General features: G+C 29.6%; 1 protein-coding gene across 1 annotated transcript in view; it reads right to left on the reverse strand.

Moving 5' to 3' along the window:
* The window catches only part of LOC113518096 (facilitated trehalose transporter Tret1-like), a 29786-nt gene continuing 4889 nt past the window's right edge, over positions 1 to 24897 (reverse strand). Inside the window, exons 2-4 of the mRNA XM_026902863.3 lie at positions 9564 to 9704; positions 6230 to 6486; positions 1 to 4078 (exon numbers count right to left, since the gene is read on the reverse strand). Of these exons, the coding sequence (XP_026758664.1) occupies positions 3107 to 4078; positions 6230 to 6486; positions 9564 to 9704 (1370 nt within the window). The 3' untranslated portion in view covers positions 1 to 3106. The remainder of the gene's footprint in view (positions 4079 to 6229; positions 6487 to 9563; positions 9705 to 24897) is intronic.

Consider the following 24897-nt stretch of genomic DNA (forward strand, 5'->3'; position numbering starts at 1 on the left):
TTCTTTTAATTTATCCAATTGTTTGGTGTAATTGGAAAATATTATATTTTATTGTTTCAAATAGTAATAATGAATAACAGATGCATTTGACTTATAACTAACGTTTATACTTAAGTAGATAAAATATGACACTCAGCATTTAAGAAAATAGGTTTATTTATAGGTAAACATTTTTTAACATACAACACGTAATTACAATACCCTATACTTAAACAATGATAAAAATACGATATTTTGCATAAATTTTATTATTTAAGATCACAGTTTAGCGACCCTATACGTTTAACTGAAAAATAAAAACGTAATAGTTTAAAAAAATAGTAGAGAGTACACGTAAAGTTTATACTAGATATACTCAATCTATAATGCTTTGTTTAGTTATAAATACTCATAACATCACACAATTCTAGGCTTTTAAAAATAAATAAGTGCTTTACATACATATTTATTTACTCTTTGCACACTGACTTCTATTTATTCTACACATAGAAGTCAATATCTAGGTCATTAGATAATGTTTATATTTATGTTATAAGGCATCTTAGGTATTAACATTTGTATATAAGTATATAATATACACGAGAAGACAAAATATTTTATTATAACACTGATGCGATTATATTGCTTTTTATTAGTCATAGTATAATTATATATTAGACCTTGATTTAGTATGATCTGTACCTAATACTCTGGTTTTATAACATTGTGATATATGTATAAAGGGATCCTCATGTGTTAAGGAGAAAGGATTGCATGCTCTCATGCTAACAATACAGTCTGCCAGGTAGATCTCCACGTTGTCCTACTTCGAAAACATCGCCATTAATTCCTAGTGAATTAGTCATGATAACCTGACCTGGTTTCATCCCCCCCCCCGTCATCCCTATCTGGTACCCTGCCAGCTACAATAGCTTAGGCGGGGTTACCATTCTATTTTCAACCATTACAAGACATGTAAATTTTACACCGCTTCCACGACTAACAAAATATACACAGGATAGATATACCCAAGATTTTTACGTAGTGTGATATATTATTAAGATTTCTATCTTATATATATTATATATAAATACATTTAAATATACCAATATACTTATGAATATTGTGATGCATGTCGTATGCACAACATGTTATGCGATATACAAGTAAGTATCTAATGTTACAGACATTTCAGCCGTTATTAGCGATTTAATACTATAATATTCAAAAATAAATAATTATTATTTAAGTAGTAGATGCAATAAGTGTTTTTATAACTTTTAGCATGTATTTCTAATAGACCTCCCCTTTGTTTATCAGGTTTTTACAGGATTAAATTACGTTTGTTGTGGAGCGGTGAGAAGTAGACTAGTTATTCTGATTTACTAATTATTTTATCTTGTAATAAAAATCTTTAGAGGATTATTGTAGGATATTTATCCATGATAAATGTTATGTTAGAGACACTGAAATCAGAATTTTAAACTGGAAAAGAAGTGAACAAACGAATATTTGACGTACTACTGTGTATTAATATTAGGTAGTACTTAAAGCTAAATATAGAAAATTATTTACTCACTTAGTTTGTAGGGATAATTTAGTTTTTGATAAAATTAAACAAGTACATAATTATCTCTGGTTGTTGAGGTATTTTACAATTGCACTAAGTTATTTACTTGACTGTGTAATTGGCTGTTAGTGTTGCCTGTTTGTATATTATTTAAAATATTTAGTATATTACAAACTAATGTACACAAAATATGTTAAAAACTATAATGCGATATCACCCATGTTCGCTACGCCCTATATTACTAGTCTGTTTTTAATATTTAAATCTACGCAAACAGACCCAATCTCCTCTATAAGGAGATAATAAACCTGTAAATTCGAGACAAAAGTCTATTTTGGTCCCATAAGAACATACCATTATAACTATATATTAATTACATAGCATTGTATAAAATAACATATATTAAGTAATAATGTATAGCAATTAAATCAGATAAGGAAGTTGATATAAGTAGACGTAACTATACAATAGTATATATTAATTATATTCAAAATATCTATACTGCGTTTGAACCATACAATACACAGAAAATATAAATGTGCTCTTAACAATGGCTCACGATTGCAGTTCTTTATGATACTCAAGTTTAGTACTAAATATGATTTCTTATCTGATTTTTAAAACGAAATTTATAATTTCATGGTCAATGATATACGTAGGGAGTACTGATATCAACACTCATGTATGGAAGCGAATCGTGGGTATGGCAGAAGTAGCATGAAAGTGAGATAAATGATTTAGGGATGAGAGCTCTGAGAAGTATGTATGGTATTGCAATAAAAGATTAAGTAAGAAACAGTGTGATTAGAGAGAAGTGTGGACTGAAAGACGATGTAGTGACAAAAATCGTAAAGGGAATGTTGCGTTGCTTTGGCCACATGGAGAGAATGGATGAAAGAAGAATTACGAAAGAGATTTATTGAGCAAGAATGAATGGAGATATTGGTAGGGGCCGTCCTAGATGGACGTATGCCGACCAAATAAGCACGTTGCTTATTTGGTTGAAGATGGTACATATTAAAAGTAAGTAAGTAGTATGTGGAAGAAGCGAAAAATGTTTGTTTGAATCCAAGCATTTGGCGTTCCATTGTTTCTGCTTACCCTAACGGGAGACACGTGTAACAGGTATGAATGTATGCATATTTATTTTACCGTCTCGTTTATTAAATATGAATCACTATATGCATATATTATATTATGGAAGAAATCTCTTTTAGAGATAAGTTCGCCTTTGCTAACATTGTTATTAACTTATTGTTGTTACTGTATGTTTTTGTGCAATAAAGAATATATATATATATTAAAATGCAGATTACTACTAAATTTTTAAAAACATTATTGTAACAAAAGTAACTTATACATCCGATATAATATTTGTAAGTACAACATAACGACGATTATGTATGTAATAGTGATCCAAAAATAAACGGACGGAAAGTAAGTATAATAATTTAAGTAAAAAAATCTTAAGTACCTAGTATTTTACATTTAATATATTATTAATGGTAAATTTATCAATTAAAATAAATGTAGAGATCATTCGAGTGTAATTCAATGTCAAAGAGTTATTCTAACTCTTCCTAATGGATTGTCTCTCTTATCATACACCACTTTTTCATTTGTTGAATACAGTTTCTCTTGTATGGCCGCAAACGATTGACCCTTTGTTTCTGGTAAATATATTAAAATGAATATCACACCAGCTACAGACAGTAGTCCGAAGCCCCAGAATGCTACATAATTTCCTAAATAATCAGCTACTACTTGGTACAATTTTGTAACCGCGAACGTCATCAAGGCCACAAAGATTTGAATAACACATGTGGCCTTGGACTTTATATTTGTTGGAAATATTTCCGAAGTAATAGCAAAAGGCACTGTGGCTAATCCTATGGTATATGAAAATATAAATATAGGTATCACAATAATAGGAATGAATCGAAGAGAAACAACGTATTCGCTGTTCTCGTGTTTCATAAAGAAGTACGCCCCTATAATGACGTTGGCCAAGCCGACGCCACATGATGACACCAGCAAAAGTGGTTTCCTTCCCAATCTGTCCACGAGTTGGGAAGATATTGCTGATGTCAAAAGCTGTACGGATCCAAAAAGGATGCAAGATTCCTTAGCTCCTAAACCGCCTTCAGCCGCTCCAAATATTTGCTGAGCGTATGATATAATGGCAGTGCTTCCGCAAAACTGCTGTGTGAAGTATATTCCGAGTAATATTAGAAGACCTTTTTTGTTCCCTCCTACTATAAGTAAGTCCTTCCAGCGACTCTTTTCTTTCATATTGTCATTCACTAAAGCTGTCATGCTTTCCAGCTCTTCTCTTATGTAGTCTTTGCCTCGTAGTTTTTTTAAAGATAATTCTGCTTGCCTTGTTCGTCCAGCTTTTATGAAATAATATGGCGATTCTGGCATGGCGCTGAAGGTCACCACGAAGAGTATCGGTATTGCAATGTTGAAGCTTGCTAACCCCATCATAGATACGTACGGGCCAATGCAATACTGTGATAAAATGCCAAACTGAAAAAAAAAAACATATGAATAAGTTTTTAATCTTAAAAGATTTGTTTTTTTTTATTTTTTAAGTAAACACGTAGATTTATTGAAGTAAAAAATTGATGCTATTAAAATATATAATAATATAATTATAACTGTATAAGTAGGTAGTTAAAAGGTAAAATATATATCGGTAAAAATTAAAAAGACTACATACCTATATAATAAAAAATAAAAATAATAATAAAAAATGAGAGATAAAAAGCGACATCGTGACTTGCCAAGGTTCCGAAATAATAGATTACAGTCGAGTCAGGAAATAATGTAAATGACGGCCAAGTAAAACAAAATATTGGATAAGTAATTTTACAACTTTTAAACTATACGAGGTCGTTAATTGCTATTTTGGGTAAATAAGAACAAACTTTTATTAGGAAAAGATAATGTAATTTTAAATTGCACTTTGTGTAGTCTGAGAATAATAAATGAATACTTTTAAAAAGTACCATACTAAGTAAAATAGTAAAACATATGTTTCTTGTGTATATAAATTTTCATATTTCAAGAATAATAAAAAATAAGTTTTTAAGTTCTGTTCTGTATAACGTTAGGAAAATAAATAAATGAAACTGTACAGGGAATCGTTGTTGTGTTTAATAATGAAACAATTTTTGAGCAAGTAGAAAAAAAGGTCAACAACTGCAGGTTGTTTGGTTTGTCCTTTAAAAATCTTATGTGGCGAAATGACACCCAAAGCTGCTTATACAAATCTCAAAAGTGTTACTTTTGAGAATCTCTTGAAACCCGTAGAATATTTTTATTTAGGAATATCATATCCTATATTATAGAATATCTATCTTAATTATTTATATACAACTTGACAATGGGAATGTCAGTAGGTGAAAAATTTTAATCATAATATTTCTTTATTTATTATGATTTCATCATAATTTTATAATTTTTTTTTTAATCTAAGAGCAACTGGATTAAAATAAAAAAATATACATATTTTTCGATTTCTATAGGTCATTTAAATTGTATTATAATTTTATTTAAATATATTTTGCATTGGGTAGGGTAACCATTAACATTTAAATTTTCTATATTTTTTTATATTATTCTATAAATTTAATGCGATGAAAAAATGTCGTGGTCATGATAGTATTGTCGTGTGTATTGTCGATCACGACGTGGTGCAAACCGTACTGAAACGTCGGCAATAAAGAAACAGGTATGTAGGTACTATTTATCTGTGAAAATTTTCATTGCTTTAAGTCCCTATAGTGTATTCAATTTATGCGTAAACAACGCGAAAGTTTAAAAAACAAACGTCCTAGAAACGTAAAAAAAAGTTTCTTTTTATATTAAAAGTTGCATCGAAAATCTTTACATGTCTTATAAATAAAGTGCATTGATTTTTTTATGCAACTTAGAATGGCAAATAAACTGACGGCCCACTTGATGGAAAGTGGCAACCGTTTATATATATATATTATGCCTATAGATATTATGAAGAAAAAGAGGTATACAATTAGAGGTATAGGATTGTATACAAACAGTATTCTGTAAATACATATGTAGGAATTACCAAAGCTAACACACTTTTTAAGGCATTATTAACCACCGCAGATAAAATATCCGCCAATGAAATATTAACAACTTTTTTAATAATATGTTATGTAACATATTTATTAATTAATTCATATTTAAATATTTAAAATGAATAAATAATAAAATAATGCACTTCTTCCTGTATCTAAATTTATAGTAAGTAGTAATGTGCAATATCTTGGTATATATATCAGTTTATCCAATAAAAATCTACCGTTACGGAAATTGTCGAATCATGACTATGATTGACAAGTTAGGAATCTTAACATATAAAAGAGGGAATCCAATGAGATACAAATACATATTAATATGACAGGTAGCAGTGACGCGATAAGATAATGTGAAGATTTAAGAAGGTGACTTTTTATTTTGAAATAACATAAGAGATTGGTTTTCGTTGATACTACTAATATTATAAATGTAAAACTATGTCAAGATCTTTGACGTATTTTGTACAAGAATCGGTTATATTCTAACTGAACACATAAGATAAAGTATTCATATACTGATTCACGTGGGCAAAGCCGCAGGAAATAGCTAGTAAATAAATATAACATAAAATACCTTTGACATAACCGTAATAAGAGTGGCCATAGCTCCTCGGACTTCATCAGATGCAATTTCTCCAAGGTACATCGGAGCCGTTGTGTATGCAATGCCGTAGCCCAATCCTGAGATTAGACGCGACGCGTAAATCGTGGCTACATTGCTAGCTAGCATAATAAGAATCCAGCCGAGAATATAAGGTACTGCTGCAAGAAGGAGGGTCTTCTTTCTGCCAATTCTGTCTGCTAGGTACGCCGCTGGAATAGGACTGGCAGCTGAAAGTTAGCAATTGAGCATAAATTAGTACAAGTTAGTAATATTAAGAGTAGTAATGTAAAATATGCACAAAAAATATTTTACAATTCAATACAAAATCTAGTATGATACAGAAAGAAATCCATTAAGTATCATATTTTTAAAGGAGTGTTAACAAGGAATTGAATATTTTTCTCAATGACACAAGACTTGAAAATATATAAAAAATATTTATGCGTCCCGTATTAATTAAATACGTGGTATGTGCGTTTGTTTGTTGAAAATTTTTGTCGCGTTTCGACATATGTCTTTTTTTTCAGAAAAAAATATTCAGTTTAATTGGTAAAACGTTCCTTTGAGAGAATGCTAATATTATCGTTTTTACATTGTATATTATTTTTTTTATTGGTATTCATCATGCGATCAGTCTTTTCCCGACTATGAGCAGATATGTTGGTTCATGTCTTTTGGAGTCGATTCTCTTTTGAGTATCCATCTCCATAAAATTCTTTCACTGGTCAGTCTATGCCAGATTATTGAAATAATTTTATATTAAATACAAAAAAAAAAAACTCAAACCAAAGTATTATTAGACAAAATTATTTAAATTATTATAGAAAGCTATCTGTACAGTATAGAACGCCATCACTGACTTTTTTGCAGTCCTATATAATCCTCCTAATAGCTCTTAGTCGATTTGATTTCTTTTGTAATCTTTTTTTTTCTTTTTTTTATACTACTTAGAATGGCAAACAAGTAGATGGCCCACCTGATAGAAAGTGATAACTGTCGCCTATAGACATGAGCAGTACCATGCACATAACAGAGTATACTGTTTCGCCCATGATACCCCCCATGCGTTGCCATTCCTGAGGACTCGGGTGTTATTCTTCTGTACCATGTAAATTCACGCCATATTCCACCCTTCAAACCGAAACACAGCCATGCCAACACAACTGCTTTACGGTTGAAACACGAATGAAAAAAGACCCAGGCAATCGACTTTTGTACAAAGTCTCCCTCTTGGACAATTGTCGTAATATTTCAACAAATTAAAGCAAAATAATATTAAACTATACCTATAAACCTTCCTTTTGAATTAATCTATCTATTGATGAAAACCGCATTGAGATCCGTTTAGTAGTTGAAAAGATCTAAGCGTACAGTCGGCGGAAAGCGACTTTATTTTATACTATATAGAGATTGTCTTTGAACGTATTGTATTTATTATATTTACAATATTGACAGTCATGAGACAATTAAATCGTAATGTAAATATATACGGAAAATGCTACTGATCAATATTAATAATTAAAGAATCCTTAACTGAAGGTAAAGCTTCTTACTGTTGAGCGACGTTTTGATAACTGAGGTCGACATGGACCGCTGTCAAGGTGCAATTGCTAAGATATCAAGTTTCTATTTTAGTACGATGAATTTGATAATAATATTAATACATAGAAGAACTTCCGTATTATATAAAAATCTAGACGGAAAATAGACACAAAATAGAATGTATATGAAATCATAATAATATTTTAACTGCACAATTTATAAAACTGGTGGGATAAAAAGTAACCTATATCCTTTTTCATGTCATATAAGTGCGTGTACACTAAATGTTATAGTCATTGGTATAGCCATTAAAATCTCTTAGCCGATAAAAAACAAACAAACACACTTTTACATTTATTATATTAGTAAGGATTGCATTATTTATTTAATAGTAATCTCATTTATCTTAGAAGTCTGTACGTTGCAGTTAAATGAGAATATTAAGTATTTCATGAAGTACTTAGGGATATTACGAAATCACGAAAGATGTTGAATAATCTAATCTAAGTGTTACATCTTTTTGCTTAAAAAAATTTTTGATATGACAAATTACTACAATATGTTCAGTGATACAATATTCCATTAAACTATGATTTCGTTTATTCTATTGTATTCGTTCATAACTGTATTTTTTAATTAAAGAATGAAATTTAAATAAATAGAAAATACTCTTTTGATGATTAAAGTGTTACGCTATGCCTCTTTAACATTGTAATCATGCAAACAACAAACAATCCAATTGTTGTTTTATTTACAACAATTTTTTCTTTACAACATGTACGAGGTTTGTCCGGAAAGTACGTATAAAAGTTTTTTAAAAATTTTATTTTACAATTATTCAGGTAAATCAATTTTATCCCCTTCAAAGTACTCCCCCTGTGACATAATGCACTTGTGCCAACGCCGTTTCCACTGTGAGAAGGCTCCTTGAAAGTCCTCTGGTTGTAGGTTTCTCAGCTGCCCCGTCGTAGCTTTTTTTATCTCATTTATGTCCCCCAAATGCCGCCCCCGAAGTACCAATTTGGTTTTTGGGAACAAGAAGAAGTCACACGGGGCCAAATCCGGCGAATAGGGGGGGTGTTCGGTCACCGTAATGGAATTTTTACTCAAAAACTCACGGACAACAAGAGAGGTGTGGGCAGGGGCATTGTCGTGGTGAAGAATCCAACGCCCCTCTCGCGCCAATTCGTGCCACACGAGCTTTGAGGCGTCTGAGCACATCGACGTAGAATTTTCCATCAACTGTCTGGCCTGGAGGGACGAATTCTTGATGGACAATCCCCCGAACATCGAAAAAAACAATCAACATTGTCTTGACATTTGAGCGGGATTTTCTTGATTTTTTGTTCGTGGTTCCCCGGATGTCTTCCACTCTTTGCTTTGGGATTTTACTGTTCTGAGATCGGCAAAAATTTCACGGCCATTCTTGCCGAGTTTCGAGAGAAACTTGATTACGACGCGCTGCTCTTCAACGGAAGCGGGCTCCATGCCGACGGGGTTTCGTTAAGAGGTAACTTCACAGATGGCGTGACAAAGTTCGCACCGCACGGCGGTCAGACCAGAACTGAAGCATTGTTAGGGACATAAGGAAGGGGTCCTGCGCTTACCTGGCCTCCCCACTCCTCTTTCTCGCATTCCAGAACACTTTTATACGAACTTTCCGGACAGACCTCGTATAAGACGGCGGTTTTTGTTTAGTTTGGGAGTAGATGGCGTTGTGTGACGGCCAGGGTTATTTTTGAATTATTTATTTATTAATTACCGGAGCATAGTATCATGAGGGAAGCGATCCATGAGCTCTGGTCGGGAGTAGTTTGTATTGGTGAATCTTCTGCCAGCAGTATTGGCAGTGTGGGTGAAGTCCATCCAACGGTTGTCCCCGCCGCCGCCGTGATCAAGGTAGCTGGAATAATAAACATAAAAATATACTAATTTAATATTAAATAAAAATAGAGTACATTTAAGAGTGGAATAAAATATATGTATTTACTAAGAGTAAAAGAATATTCATTTAATATTAAACGTAAATAAAGTGCTCTTAGGAATTGAATAAACTTTATTTATTTTATAAACATAAGTATGAAGTTATACTTATTTATTATGAAATGAAAACAGAGACAGAATAAAATAGTTATCGTACTAATATTATAAATGTGAAAGTATGTCTAGTTGTTTTTTTTTGTACATCTTAGACAAGCTGACGGTCCACCTGATGGAAAGTGGTAACCGTCGTCTATAGACATGAGCAGTATTATGCGTTATATCCCCCCATGCGTTGCCATTCCTGAGGACTCAGGTGTTATTCCTATGTACCCAGTAAATTCATGCCATATCCCACCCTTCAAACCGAAACACAGCCATGCAAACATAGCTGCTTCACGGTTGAAACACGAATGGGACAGAGGTACCCAAGCAATCGACTTTTGTACAAAGTCTCCCTCTAGTAAAGTCTCCCTCTGTTTGGACGTTTGTTATTCGATCACGCTTAAACGGCTGAATGGATTTGTACAAAATTTCGTTCACTGGTAAGATATAGCTTAACAAATATTACATTTTAAATACTAATCCACAAAGCCACGGGAAACAGATAAAAATATAAATTATACTTATTTAATACTAAACGAAAATGTAGTGCATTTAGAAATGTGTTAATTATTCTTTATATCTTTTTGTAGATAAATCTGAAAATTTGTACAGATCTTTGAAAGACAGATTTGTTACTTAGTAACGTTTAAAAGTTTTAAAATAAAAGTTGATTAAATATATTACACAGATTGACTATTCATATAATATAGAAGGCACATTTTATTATTATTTATGCAAGTAAAGCTGTAGAAAACGATTTGTATTCTATAAATCAGTGACTCATTACTTACAATTTCCTTGATCTCGTGCAACGTTCTCAATGTTATAAATTAAATAAGCAAGTATCTTCTTGATAATATTATACACAATAATATGTATGTATATTGTAATATTTCTTGAGTTTTATAGGTATCGTTATGTAAATTATGATTATGTAAATGATACCAAAAGCAAAATATTTAATATTTTAGTACGAACATATTCGTTTATAATAACCTTCTTTTTTCGGTAGAGATACGTACGAATACTTAGCAGAAGAAGAATAAGTAAACTAAAATGAATTAATATCACAACTACAATTATAATAAACGCTCACGGAAGGTATCGTTTTGGTATGTACAAATTTAAACCGAAATAATTAATATTTTTTTAACTATTCCATCAGTGGAATTAAATAAAAAAAATACGACAAATAAAATATTAAATAAATAGCTATATCCTGAGGCTACATCCGTGTAAATCAGTATATAAAGTAGACATCTACTAAGTTAGGATATAACCTATCCGTGCACCAAATTTCTTATTACTTTTTTGTTACGTCTTGACCCAATTTTAATTATTCCTCTCCATGTTAAGGTTGCCTGGAAGAGATCGTTATTTAGCGATAAAGCTTTCTATTGTTACCTCTTTATCTGGCTTATATGAGTTTATAGAACTAATTATTCATTTTGTCTATGCCAATATTGTTAATCTTTATAATCTGTGCCATTCTTTGAAAAGTACAATAAAGAGTTTTCATTTATTCAAATTTTATTCAAGACCATTTAGTAGTTTATTCATGAAAAAGTAACAAACATCCATTCATGCAAGTTAGTAACCAATAAAGTAATAACTATTAAAAACAGAGCAGATAATACATAAAATACAATGATAAAAAAATACTAAGATGCAAATATATACTCATAATCACAATGAAGTTTTCATACTATCCTTAATAAATTTTTTATACATTGCAATCGAGTTACTAAATAATGAAGAATAATTTATTGTTATTAATGTAAAGACGAAAGACAAATATGTTTTTAGCATATTTTATTGTTATAAAAGGAACACTATATAGTAGCAATTTATTACGTGGGTTTAACATACATTTTTCGTAAACAAACATGATCATTAAATTGGTATGGAAGGCTTGCATTTCGTTGTTATTTTTCGATTCATTGTTTTCGATTTGTTGCTTTGGAACAAAAGTTAAGTTTCCATAGTACAATAATTCCTTAAAAAGGAGTTATCGATTTCCATTTTAGATTGCCTGTAATTAGAATAACTATTGTTAAAATTAAAAAACAAAATATTAATATGTGCTATAATGTGGTAATTAATTTAATTTACGTAGTTATGTACGCATACATACAGCGTTACTAAGTTTATCATAATGCATGCGCCATGCACTTGTCTCGTTCACTTTGTTGTAAAAATAACAAATTGCAACTTTGTTATTACAATAAATAATGTTCATATAATGTATTTTATGTAATGTAGTAGCTTGTAGGTGCGTAAATGTAATTTATCAAGTCTGTGTGTTTGCACATCTGAATATTTTACCAGTGTTCGGTAAATATAATTTATTACAGATTATAATTTAATGGGGTCTTTTGACACGACATGTGTGTATATCGAATATTTATATAATATATAACATGTAATATATATTAATGTATGTAAACACAACTGCAAAGTAATGCTATTGTCTATTTAGTAATACCTCATAAAAAGAATACGTAGTTTGGACTCAAAACTTTCATCATAAATAATAGGTATATCAAACCGAAATAGTGACACGCTGTTCAATTTTTATAAATATAAAGACAATTATAATTAAATAATTATATTTGTTATTTTTAGTTTGCATGTATGTAACTAACTTGTATAAGTCTGGCCTAGTAACTTTTGCGCTTTTTACGATATAGCAGAACTTCTAAATAACTGAAAGTATCAACATGTTAAAAAAGTCAATAAGTATGCATTAATGAAAATTTAAATGTTTTGGGTGTAGTATAATCGGTTATTGCGTAAGTACTACTTCATGATTTATGCTCTTTGTTCATTTGCGGTGACTGCACCATCAGATAAAAAGATAAATACGTGTTGTTTGTGTTTTGTTACTTATATTTATATTTATAAGCATTTCACGTCATGAGAAGAAAAACCGCAACAGTGATTACAATGACCAGCATGAATACAATAATTATATTCAATTATAAATAATGAGACATTCTACGTACTTAAATGATAAATGGAAGCGAGGGAGGCAAAGCTGACAAAGTGGCGGGTATTTATCAAAAACTTATAAAAAATATAATAATAATGTAAAAAATGTAACAAAAGAAAAACAAAAGGATAAGCATCTAATCACCAGTTAGAAGACGGAGGTCACTCGCTCCCTAATGAAGCGTCGTGACAGAAGCGTCAGCTTTTTCGCGAAATAACCATTATCTTTACTCCGAGTGACAGCCCTAATAGCGCCGTGTCGGGAACAACGCGTGATGACGTGGTGATTTGATTACTTTTTTATTTACAGACTTAATAATACATATATGGCTATTTCTTAGTAGTTTTTTGCAGTTTTTGAAATTTAATCGTCGTCAAAAAGGAGCAGCTTTTTTTTTATTGTATATTATTTTTATGTTACGCGATTTCATCGTGCAACATAAAAATATAAATATTTTTGAAATTGTTAAAGTTTATTTTCGTAAATGGCCAATATTAATTTCGTTTTTGATTTCAGTGTTCTTTTTTGGAACAAAGTCTTATTACTGCCTTTGTTTCGAATTTAATATTTCATATAGTCGTATTTCATGTTACATATTTGAACCCTTGTATTAAATAATTGTAATTGTAAGAGAAGAGTTGAACAATAAAGGACATTTCCTATTTAATCATTTAAAAGTTTAATCATATATATCATGACTCATGAATCATCTTAACTGTAGCCCCAAAAATGGCCAGCCCTCGAAGATATGATTGATCATCCTGGTTTGTGTTGGTTTTGATGAAAAATACATTTTCATTAATCCATTCCAGACAATTAACAATATTGACTGATGATAACAATCGAAATATTTGAAGGTTATAATTAATATATCTGAATTATTATTATGGAATGATTGAAATATTATATATAAGATGTTTGTTGAATATTACTGACATATTATTAATATTTTTTTTTATAAATTGCAACTTACATAGTAGGTACTAAGTCCTACTAGAATTAATATTCTTAAGTGTTATGTTAAGGAGGAAGAAGTGTCTAAATGAAGAAGTTACCTAAGCAATTTGTCTTTATTTTTATAGCTTCAATGAATATAGATAAAAAGCCAATTCTGAACCGATTTTGATATTTTTTTTTGCAAAAATTAGGTCATTAGTTAACTCACATATTTTGTGACGATTGAAGCTGCCGTTTTCTTATGCAGGGCAAAAATTGCTTGGGGAGTGAAATTATACCTATTGAAGACAGAATTCTAAATTCTAAATAAAAAATCTATCTAATGTGTCTACGGAACATGTAGTCGTTTATCGGTGTTTTATCGCGATTAAAGTTGCTATTATTTTTACAGAGCAAAGTATACTCTAACTTTATTAGTATACAATCGATTTTAGACTTTATACTTTTAATTGGCGACCTTCTATAATTTATGTATCTGTGAATAAATGTGATTGAGGATGTATATGATAAGACCAACAGACTAGTGATAACACATACAAAGCCGTACATTGATTCACAGAAATAGATTTGAATAAAAGATTGTTTCTGTGGTTTAATAAGTGCTTTTTTATATTATATTGCAGTGGAAAAATTACTGATCAAATGTTGAATTGATTCTGTAGCAAAGAAAAAATATACATATTTACAGTTGATATTTCATTCATTTTTAAGCGTCCCATTTCAATTTTATATAATTTTTAAATTGTCAATTCATCGACATTTTTAAAAATGTATTTTACACGCGATTCATCATGTATATAAATACCTACATTATCGTCAATTTTGAAACAATTTTCATAACTATATCTGTAATTAAATTTTTTTCCCTTCTGACGGACTTTCTTCTGTCAGAAGGGGGAAAATGTTAGGATACATGATACGACACGATGAACTTATAAACATTATAATAGAAGGTAAGATAGACGGAAGGGAAAAAGGGAGCCTAAGGCATAGTTAACTCAGGCAGATCAAGGAAAAAGTTGGTGTTGGGTCGTATCAAGAGGTAAAGAGATTCGCAGGAAATTCGTAGTAAGTGGCAAGAGCTCCACCGACAATAGCGCAGCTTTTAAATAGGATAGATAGATCGTAATTAAATACCTATGCAATCGATCGGTGATTATTCCCATATATTATTACATACTATTTGCTACCGTATTTGAGTTATATTAATTTGTCATAATTGAAGTTTTTTTTGGTTGATTGACTTACAGGTACATATCCAATAATTAATGTATTAAGTAAGTGGTAAATGACAAGACGTCTTAGATACGATACGATACGAAAATCTGTAACAAAATGTCGATATAAAAAATACTTCAATTCCCGAATGGTTACATTATTCTGTTCCTTTGTCTTGCAAAACCTCTTAAGGAGATTGTTTGTCACAGTTCGCTTTCATATTAAGAGTTATTTATAGACATTATTATAATTAATAAAAGGGCATTATAAAGTTATGTTTGCGATAAATACATTTATTTAAAGACTATCTTTTTGTCCGCTTCGTACGCATGCATTCAAAAGTAGGTAAATCAATAACATATAATACTTCTTGATGCGCCTATCAAGATAAAACATACATTAGATTTTAAACTAAACCTTCAGTAACACAACTATGAAACACATCGCATCAAATTTGGTGTAGTAATTTTTGCGTGATGCTGGAACGAACATAGAGACAGACAAAATTTATAGAAATTATTGTTATGGCATTTATTGGTTTTATTATCTCCCATGTTCAGACATCGTCTAGTTTCAATTTTATTATTTGAATAAGATAATATTTCATTTATATTATTTATCCAATATGTCAATAGGTTTTGAATATGCATTGGCATCCCATTAAAATTCCACTCCACTGTTCGCTTCGAGCTCTGATAAAAGTAAATAAAACTTTTATCAGCTCGATCTCTTTTTTAAGTAACACTGAAGTAGTTTTATTCTTTTGTCGTATAATAGAAATATGTTATGATATATAAAAACCAACGAATTACATTATTGTATAGAGGAATTGAAATTATATATGTAATAGTATTATAGTGGGATAAAGCATGAATGTAGCCAATATATGGAACTGTGTCTATAATTCATTAAATTAGGTATATTTTTATAAAAGTCGTAAGGAGATTTCAGCTCGTTTGACAATACACGTTACTGGGTGATTAAAAATAAGTGAACTTTATTTTCAGTGTCATTTTTTTAGTCTTTATAACGTATAATATTTTTATTTTGTATATTTGGAGAGATTTTTTACTACTTACAATATTTTATTTAATTGAATTATTTTAAAAACTTGTTTGTAATTAATTAATTATAATCAGAATATGAAAAGAATATGTAACTAACAGGAAAAATCTTTAAAAACTAAAGATTTTTCTATTATCTAATTTATTTATCTAGAGATAAATATAAAACGTAGCCTACGTCATTTTGACAATAATAACGAATCAATTGACACTACATTCATCAAAATTGTACAAGCATTTTAAGTAGGTGGCACATATATTAACACACACCTTATATAGACTTTAAGAAAGTTTTTTCTTGTTGTAACCGGATAAATATAAAACTTCATGCAAATAAAAAAAAAATACATTGTCGGAATGAGATTTTTTAAGTAAATTGAAAATGTAATGCAATAGATTGCAGTATATTTCAATATAAAATCTTGTTTCACGGTATAACGAAAGTATGCCACAGCTTACTAATTAGATTTTGTATTAGGTCGAAGAAAGTAGACTGTTTGCCGGTCATATTATTAACTCTGAATCATGATGAAAAGCAATAGTTCCTATTTTTATTGGACTTTGTCGTAGTTGGAGCAAATAACTTTCACCGATAATTCAGAACATTTCCTATTAGTCAAGAGGCATAGTTGCCTATTAGTATATAATTATGTCATAGAGAAGCAAGAAAAATAACTTATTTGTTAAGTTAATTATGCATTCGTAGATATATATTATGAAAAATGACGTGATCCTTATTATTATATTATAAATGTGAAAGTGAGTTTTTTTATTATCTCTTAGTACCTGAACGTCTTAATCAATCGTAATGTTTGGTGTATACTTAATATTTTTTAATTATGAGAAGGGAATTGTAACCCTGCCATTCTCTTCGGTGAGTGATTTATTGAAGAGAAAAAGGCCTTATATCTACACATAGTTAAAATTGTCGTCTTTCTGTAGGTTTGTCACGATAAAAACTACTGCATGAAATTAAATACGATTGACATAGAAACATATATAGGTATACATATTATTTATTTTTTCCTAAAAACGTCAAATCTTTCATAAGTCTATTTTAGCTATTGAACTGTTTCGTTTCTTTTCTTGAAGGTGGAACTTAAAATTTGGTATATATTTTATCTTGATACGCCATCTGAATCTAGAAGTGGTTTATTTTATTAGTTTTTATCGTAATGTACAAAATCATGGGAAAAAGCTAGTTAAAGGGAAAATTGTAAGTAAAAAATATTCATGAATATACCTTTGAGTGCCTAAAATTAGTCATTGCTAGAAATGTATTGTAGTATGCTTTCGACTTAGTTCAATCACAAAGTACTGCATGAAAAACTTTTTAACAATCCGATATTTTTGTGTACATACTAGCTTTTATCCGCGACCGTCTCGTTTCGTCCGTGTGACTGAGGATATGTTTACTGACCGGCATAAAAAGTAATCTATATTTTTCTCCATACCAAATAGTATGTGTATACTAAATTTCATAGTGATTGTTTAAGTCGTTAAGGTGATAAATAAACTCACTTTCACATTTATAATATTAAGTAAGGATTTTATTTTTATATACATATTTTTAAGAGTTATTAAACGACAACCGAAAGGAGTTTGTTTTTTGGCTATGTTAAACAATTACCTTACCAGTTATAAATTAATTTTGATAATTTTTTTTATATTACGTCTAAGGTGTTACATGTAAAATTAAATAACGCTTTTTCACTTTATCTATACAAGATTTTTCCCCTTATTCTTAATAAAATGTCAAACCTCTTATAAACCTATTGAACTGTTTCGTTTTTTTCGTTTATGCTAAATTCCCAGTTTAAATGAAAATGACAAAACAGTATAATAGTTCAAATAGTTTAGTAGGATGTTTTAGTTTTTATGAATAAAAAAGGAGGTTGATGTTGAACAAGTCAGGAGATATCTTCTAAATACTACAGTCTTTCAGGTAGAAAACAGACTAGAAGAGTTCCACTCCTTGGTCGTTCAAGGTGGAACAACGTAGCAATGGTGATTTATGAGTGGACGGTATTTGCAAAGGGGGTTGTTGCAGAAATCGATTTGATATTTGCTTTTGTTTTTGTTTCGTAGTTTGCTTTTGTAACGTCATAGCGACTAGTTAGAGGAGTGGCTCGTTTAGTTTTTTTTTCATGTGAATTGAGAATTTAACCCCTTTATTTATAATAACTAAAACCTTTTGCAAACCTATTTTAACTATTTGTTTTGTTTTGCCTTTTTTTTTAAATTCAGTAGGTACTTAGTACAAAAGAAAGAGATAAAACAGTTGAATAGCGAAAATAGGTTTGACGTTTTTGTGAATAAGACAGATATTCTTATATTAAATAAATAAAATAATAATTAAATGATATTAAAGTATAACTTAAAATACCTTTGGGGCGACATACATAGGTACATGCATATGTATATAGGTAAAGTGTTAAAAATCAATTTTTACGGTCTCTGTGGATTGTTATTAAATTATTTGCTTAATATTGTTATTGTTATCACACTCATAAAAGTAGGAATTTATTGAGTGATGTGAGGTCAATGTGGCTGATTAGGACACAATGTATGGGGATATTGAAACAAAATTTTCAATAACACATTTGCCTAATATTCCTTAGTTTCACTGATATCTAACGTATTGCTCAAAGATAGATAGATATTCCGAAATGATAACAACGATAGGCTATCTTTTTGTCTATGAAGAAAATTTGTAAATTATATAAGAATCTTTTTCGGAGCTATTTCACACGAAGGTAAAATGCATGAACCCAGGTTTTCTATCATCATCATATCGGCCGTTAACTGTCCACTGCTAAACATAGGCCTCCTACATAAATGGGGGTTTGCCAGTAGTTTTTATTTATACCAGGTTTTTATATTCAACATTAATTTTGAAACAATAGACCTTATGGAATTTATAATAATGGAACAAAACAAAACTACCAAAACGATTTTGATAACATTTTTATGGTATCAATCTGGAAGTATATTCTTTCAGAAAAAAAAAAGAATTTTTCAAATAGCTTTGTAATTAACCGAGTTATGGGATAACAAACATAAAATAAAGAAAAAAAAAATACATCTGAATTAAGATTTTTAACATTTTTTGAAGTCGATTAAAAATATGATATTTAGGTACATCTCTTTTGTATTTAGACCTATCTTTTAGACCTTCTCCTTTTAGGACCTAAAAACAAATATTATCTAAGGTCGAGAGAAACCAGGTGAATGATAAATAAGTTTTTCTAGTATCTCTCTTAATTTTCTTTATTAATTACTTTATAAAAAACCTAATTTAAATTATAAACAAAATTTTGTGGCTTAAACAATGCAATTATATTATGTATTATTCCATAATTTATTGAATGATAATGAAGCGAAAAAGTAATTTGTTCATTTTGGTATTCTATCTCTTTGTTGGAATATAATTATATAAGTATACAATATACTTTATTTATCCGTGGAATACTTTAACAAATTATTACTTACAGTGATCCTACTATGTCGAGATTGTAACACAATTATAAAATGTACAGTCATGTAATTATCTGTTTACATATCCTTTAGTAATTTATGATACAAGGTTTTTTCAGAATATTTCGATATGTGACCATACATTCTACATGATTTAAAATGTTCACAAAAAAAGTCGTCGCCTTCAGTCATTACAATTAACATGGGACCAATATGCGGGTAAATTCTACCGATTACAAATTTAAAATAACTTTAGTGAGTCAGCAAAAAAATTAAAGCGAGTTAAGAATCTCCTATTTAAAGTTAGATATGCAGCCGCTAACAACCATTACTGTATTGCCAAAACGATACCAATTACAAATATACCAGTATACATAATACCAGAGGGAGACTGTGTACAAAAGTCGTTTGCAAGGGTAAATCTGTCCCACTCGTGTTTCTACTGGGAAGTGGTTGTTTGCATGTCTGTTTTTCGGTTTGAAGACTGGGATGTGGCAGTGAATTTACAGGGTACATAACACACACAACAGTGGCATAACATATCTCAGGAATGGCAACGCATGAAGGGTATCACGAGCAGTATACTCTGTTATGTCCATGATACTGTTCATGTCTATAGGCGACGGTTACCACTTTTCATCTGTCAGGTGGGTCGTCTGCTTGTATGTCATTTTAGTTGAATAAAAAAATAAAGATAATAAGAATATTAATTAAAAAATATATTTTGAGTGACCTGTAGATACTTTGTATTAACCAGTCTTGAGTGGCATTTGTGTTGACACAGCGATTGTATAGCAGATGTGGGTATTCACTATTATTGTTTGATTTAGTGAGAAAATGCGGGTGTAATATATAAAGTTGTTTAGGTTTATATGTAACGTTATATGTATTACACTGCAAGAATGTATGGCATCTCAGACAAATCTTTGTGGTTTTTGGTATGCTTGTTTATTTTTTTTTGTGGTTTTTATGAGTGTGGGTGTCATAAGAGACGACTAAGACAATTTAATGATTGAGGGACGAGCAGCAGCGTTCCTCTACTTCATCGAAGCCTAACTGCAGTTGTCAACTCGCTTGCCAAGCGAGGCGACTACTGGCAAATCTAGGCTGAACATAGTCAGCAGTAGACAGTTAACGATTAATATGATGATGGTTAAATAAAAAAAGAACTTAGATGTGAATATTTCAATATATATTCAGATATAAGTTGTGTCCATTTATGTACGATGATATGTTTTTTCTGAACGGTTTGTAGACCAATGTTTTCGTTATTTGTACTTTTCTGATGCTACTTAGAATGGCAAATAAGCTGACGGCCCACCTGATGAAAAGTGGTAACCGTTGCCTATAAACATGAGCAGCAACATGGACATAACAGAGTATAATGTTTCGCCCATGATGCCCCCCCCCCCCATGCGTTGCCATTCGTGAAGACTCAGGTGTTATTTTTCTGTACCCTGTAAATTCATTGCTATATCCCACCATTCAAACTGAAACACAGCTATGCAAACACAACTGCTTGTACTTGATCTAGGTAAATTGTGTGGAGTACATTTATTTTTTCTAAATTGTTCTAAAACAATGTAATTAGTGTAATTAAAATTGTTATTTATTTTCATTTATTGATATCTTTACATATTATAATAAAATCGTAGCAAAGCCAATTACACGTTAAATATTTTTAGAAATGCTGTTTATATGTGTATGAATAAAATGAGTATGAAAAAATAAATAAATAAATGATTTTTTATATTTATCCGTTTTGTGGGTTTCTGATTGTTTCAGGTGTTATCACTTCACGTAAAAATATTTAAAGGAATTTTGATGAAATTTTCGCAGTAACCTAAATATGAGTATATACTAGATAAGCGTATAGAAAATTACTTTAATAGGGATTTTAAAATATTTTTTTTAAAACTGTTTATTGTCAAGTATAGTGTTGACTCTACTCGATAATAGATGGCGTAAAAAATAAAAACGTGGTAAACTTATAAATAGTACATGCGAACGAAGTTGCGGGCACAGCTAGTCATAAATATAGAATAACTCTGTCATTAGACTATTCAGTCTATTCCATGATGTAACTACATATTATAAAAAAAAGTATAAATGAGTGAATTATTATAAATATTCGAAAATTTTGTTTAGTCATGTAAAATATTATTGAAGTGGCATTTTATCTAATCTACGGTCAAGTATCATACGTGAGGAACTTTGATTTGAAATATGAGAAATATTTTATATGTTCAAAATATATTTTTATTTATTTATTTTATACTTTATTATACCAGTTATAAAAATATGCAATACAGTAAATAATGTAAGGTACAGTAAATAGTGTAAGCTTTTGTATCATTTCATGATACAAAAGCTGATCTTATTTCAATGCAATCTCTTTTAGACCACATTTAGGTAAGTTATTGAGAAAAAAGAGAATTATATTTTCAATTATATTTATCAGAACTAAAGTGTTTTATCAACCTACATTTGCCGACAATATTTAACTCATTTTTTAATTCTCTTTATTGTAAAGAATTAGTATCCAAGTACAGGAATTATAAACGTAATTATTTTTCTAGATAATTTTCTAGCTTGTGGAATAACACAGTAAAGTGGATAAATTATTATGTATTACAGCTAGTTAAATCTCAATTATGTCAATGCATATTATTCTGTAAGTTTACCTCATCTATAAGTTAGCTCAGTGCATATGATATGCATAAGAAAATGTTAGTTTCCGTGATATTGGTTATAAATATTAATTACATAACAAACTTATAAAGTTAAATATAGACATAATTAAATACGTTACCAAAATAAAAAAAAAAATTAATATATATTATGTTGTAGCGAAGTATTTAAATTAGAAATCAAAAGCGAATTATGAGTAATATTTAAGATTCAAGAACATTGACATTAAACTTTAATTTATAAATATTTTAAGAGCATTGTATACCGTAGCAAAATAGGAAGTATAGTTTTAAAAAGAGAAGCAGGCCTAGTTTGACACAAATTAACATTTTAAAGAGTTTTAAACATTCCAGATAGTGTCATATAGCTAAAAACATGCTTGAGAACTAGAATTAAAAAAATAATAAATAGATACAAAAAAAAATTCTATTAATTTTCAATAAAATTTCTATTATTTATAAAGAAAGAATGAGAGGTATAAAAAATAATACTTATGGGAACTCCAATAGATTTTAATTTAAAGAAATATAGGTATCTAATTAAACAAGGAAATATTGAATTAATAAACACGCATTTATCTAACTTGCAATTTGTTCAGTGTTAATTTATTGTGTCGCTACAATTTGGATGATATAGAAAAAGTAAACACTTTACTCGCTTCGAAGTTTACTAAACATATAATAAAATTATCGCAAGACGGCAAAGCAAGACGTAGCTCGTAATGTTTTATTATAATATAGTATATACATATAGTCGTACCTGTAATATTTATGAGTACCTACGGATTTAGGAATATATTTAGCTACCTAGTTATAAAATTAGATTTTGTATATAGGTACTTTTAATAGTAACAAATACATTAATTTTTTAAACTGAAATTAAACAAAGATGTTACCGTGGGTACTAAATATGGATAATAAATAAACGTACTTAAATACAATCTTCCACATTTGTTAATAAATTTCCAACTGCCATTTCGTCCACGCACCTTTTGCGACACGTGTTTCAGTTCTAAACGAGGCAACTTCAGGCAAAGTAATAATAGATCGCTGCTCGGAACCTAGTGTTGGCCGTTTAGCACATTATTTTTTTTATTATTTACCGTTTATTCGCAGTTTGCCTCATTCAGAACACTTACGCAAAAAATGCGTGAATGAAATGTCAGTCTTTGATTGATGGCTAATATGGAAAGTTGTAGATTTTCTGGTAATAATAATATCAATTTAAATCAATCTTCGAGTTTTGGCAGTCATACGTATACCAATGGTAGCAGAATTAAATAAAATAATTTTAATCAGATTATAATCAGTGACAGGGAATTCCGCAAAATAACATCTAGTTCAGTAAAACAGTTGTAAATGAAAAAAGTGTTACGTTCTTAATTTTTTTATAACTTTACACAACCGACTTTAAAAAGAAGGAGGTTTTTAATTCGATTGTTTTTTTTGTGTGTTACTTCATAACTCCATTAGTAATAAACGGATTTGGAAAACTATTACTTTATCTGAGCTCAATTTTAAACCATTTTTATAATATGGTAACTCAGTATTAGTAAGTATATGTAATTTTTATGTTTATAGACTTTAATGTAGGTAACTTTATATCCAGTTTAGTAGGTCTCTGAAGATGGATGAGCAATAGAGTATGTCAGAATTACGTAATCTTATACACGACCAAAATTCAGTCTAATGGATACAATAGTGTGTCTAGTAACAATTAGAATCGTTTGATAAACTATATATACAAAATAAAATAGAATAAATAAATAATTATAAAACATTTTTTTTATATTTATACAATATTAACATCTTAAGTTGCATAAAAAAATTATATATCAATTGGTTTGAGATATCGGTTTGATATTAATCTTTTAAATAGTTATATGATTATTTGTAACAGATGGGTTACAATTTTTTTCAGTAATACAAGAATCGATATTTATGTTATCACTACCGCGTTTATTAGATAGTACGATAGAGCTACACGCGGCGTTTTGTTCTTATGTATGGGAGTGCTGTTAAAAAATAATATCAACAGATTCTGTCATTTGTCTAGGGGGGGATTGAATTCCTGCAAGGAGGAAGGTATTATATATATATTAGTAAGTATCGACAATTTTGATATCCCTAGTGTTGCAGGTCAATTATCATTACGGGCTGTTTTTTTTTAGCAAGTATTACTGTTTTTACTCGTTGGTATTCTACAAATATTATAACGTGTGTCATGAATGACTCAAATAAAGTGTTTATATATCTATAAAATTTGTAGATAGATAGATATAGAATTTAGTTGCATTACTTACGAGTACAGCACACAAATAATATTAGATATTGGTACATACTTAATAAAAGAAAACAATACAAATATTTGTTTTTATAGATGTTTGTCACATGATGTTTAAATGGCTGATTGGTAAATGGGTAGGCTAAATCCTAACTTAATATATATATATATATATATATATATATATATATATATATATATATATATATATATATATATATATATATATATATATATATATATATATATATATATATATATATATATATATATATATATATATATATATATTATACATGCATTTGTGTATATTCAAATTAGAATATTAT

The sequence above is a fragment of the Galleria mellonella genome, unplaced genomic scaffold (genome assembly GCF_026898425.1).
Source record: "Galleria mellonella isolate WM207_F2 unplaced genomic scaffold, CSIRO_AGI_GalMel_v1 utg132, whole genome shotgun sequence".
NCBI lineage: Eukaryota > Metazoa > Arthropoda > Insecta > Lepidoptera > Pyralidae > Galleria > Galleria mellonella.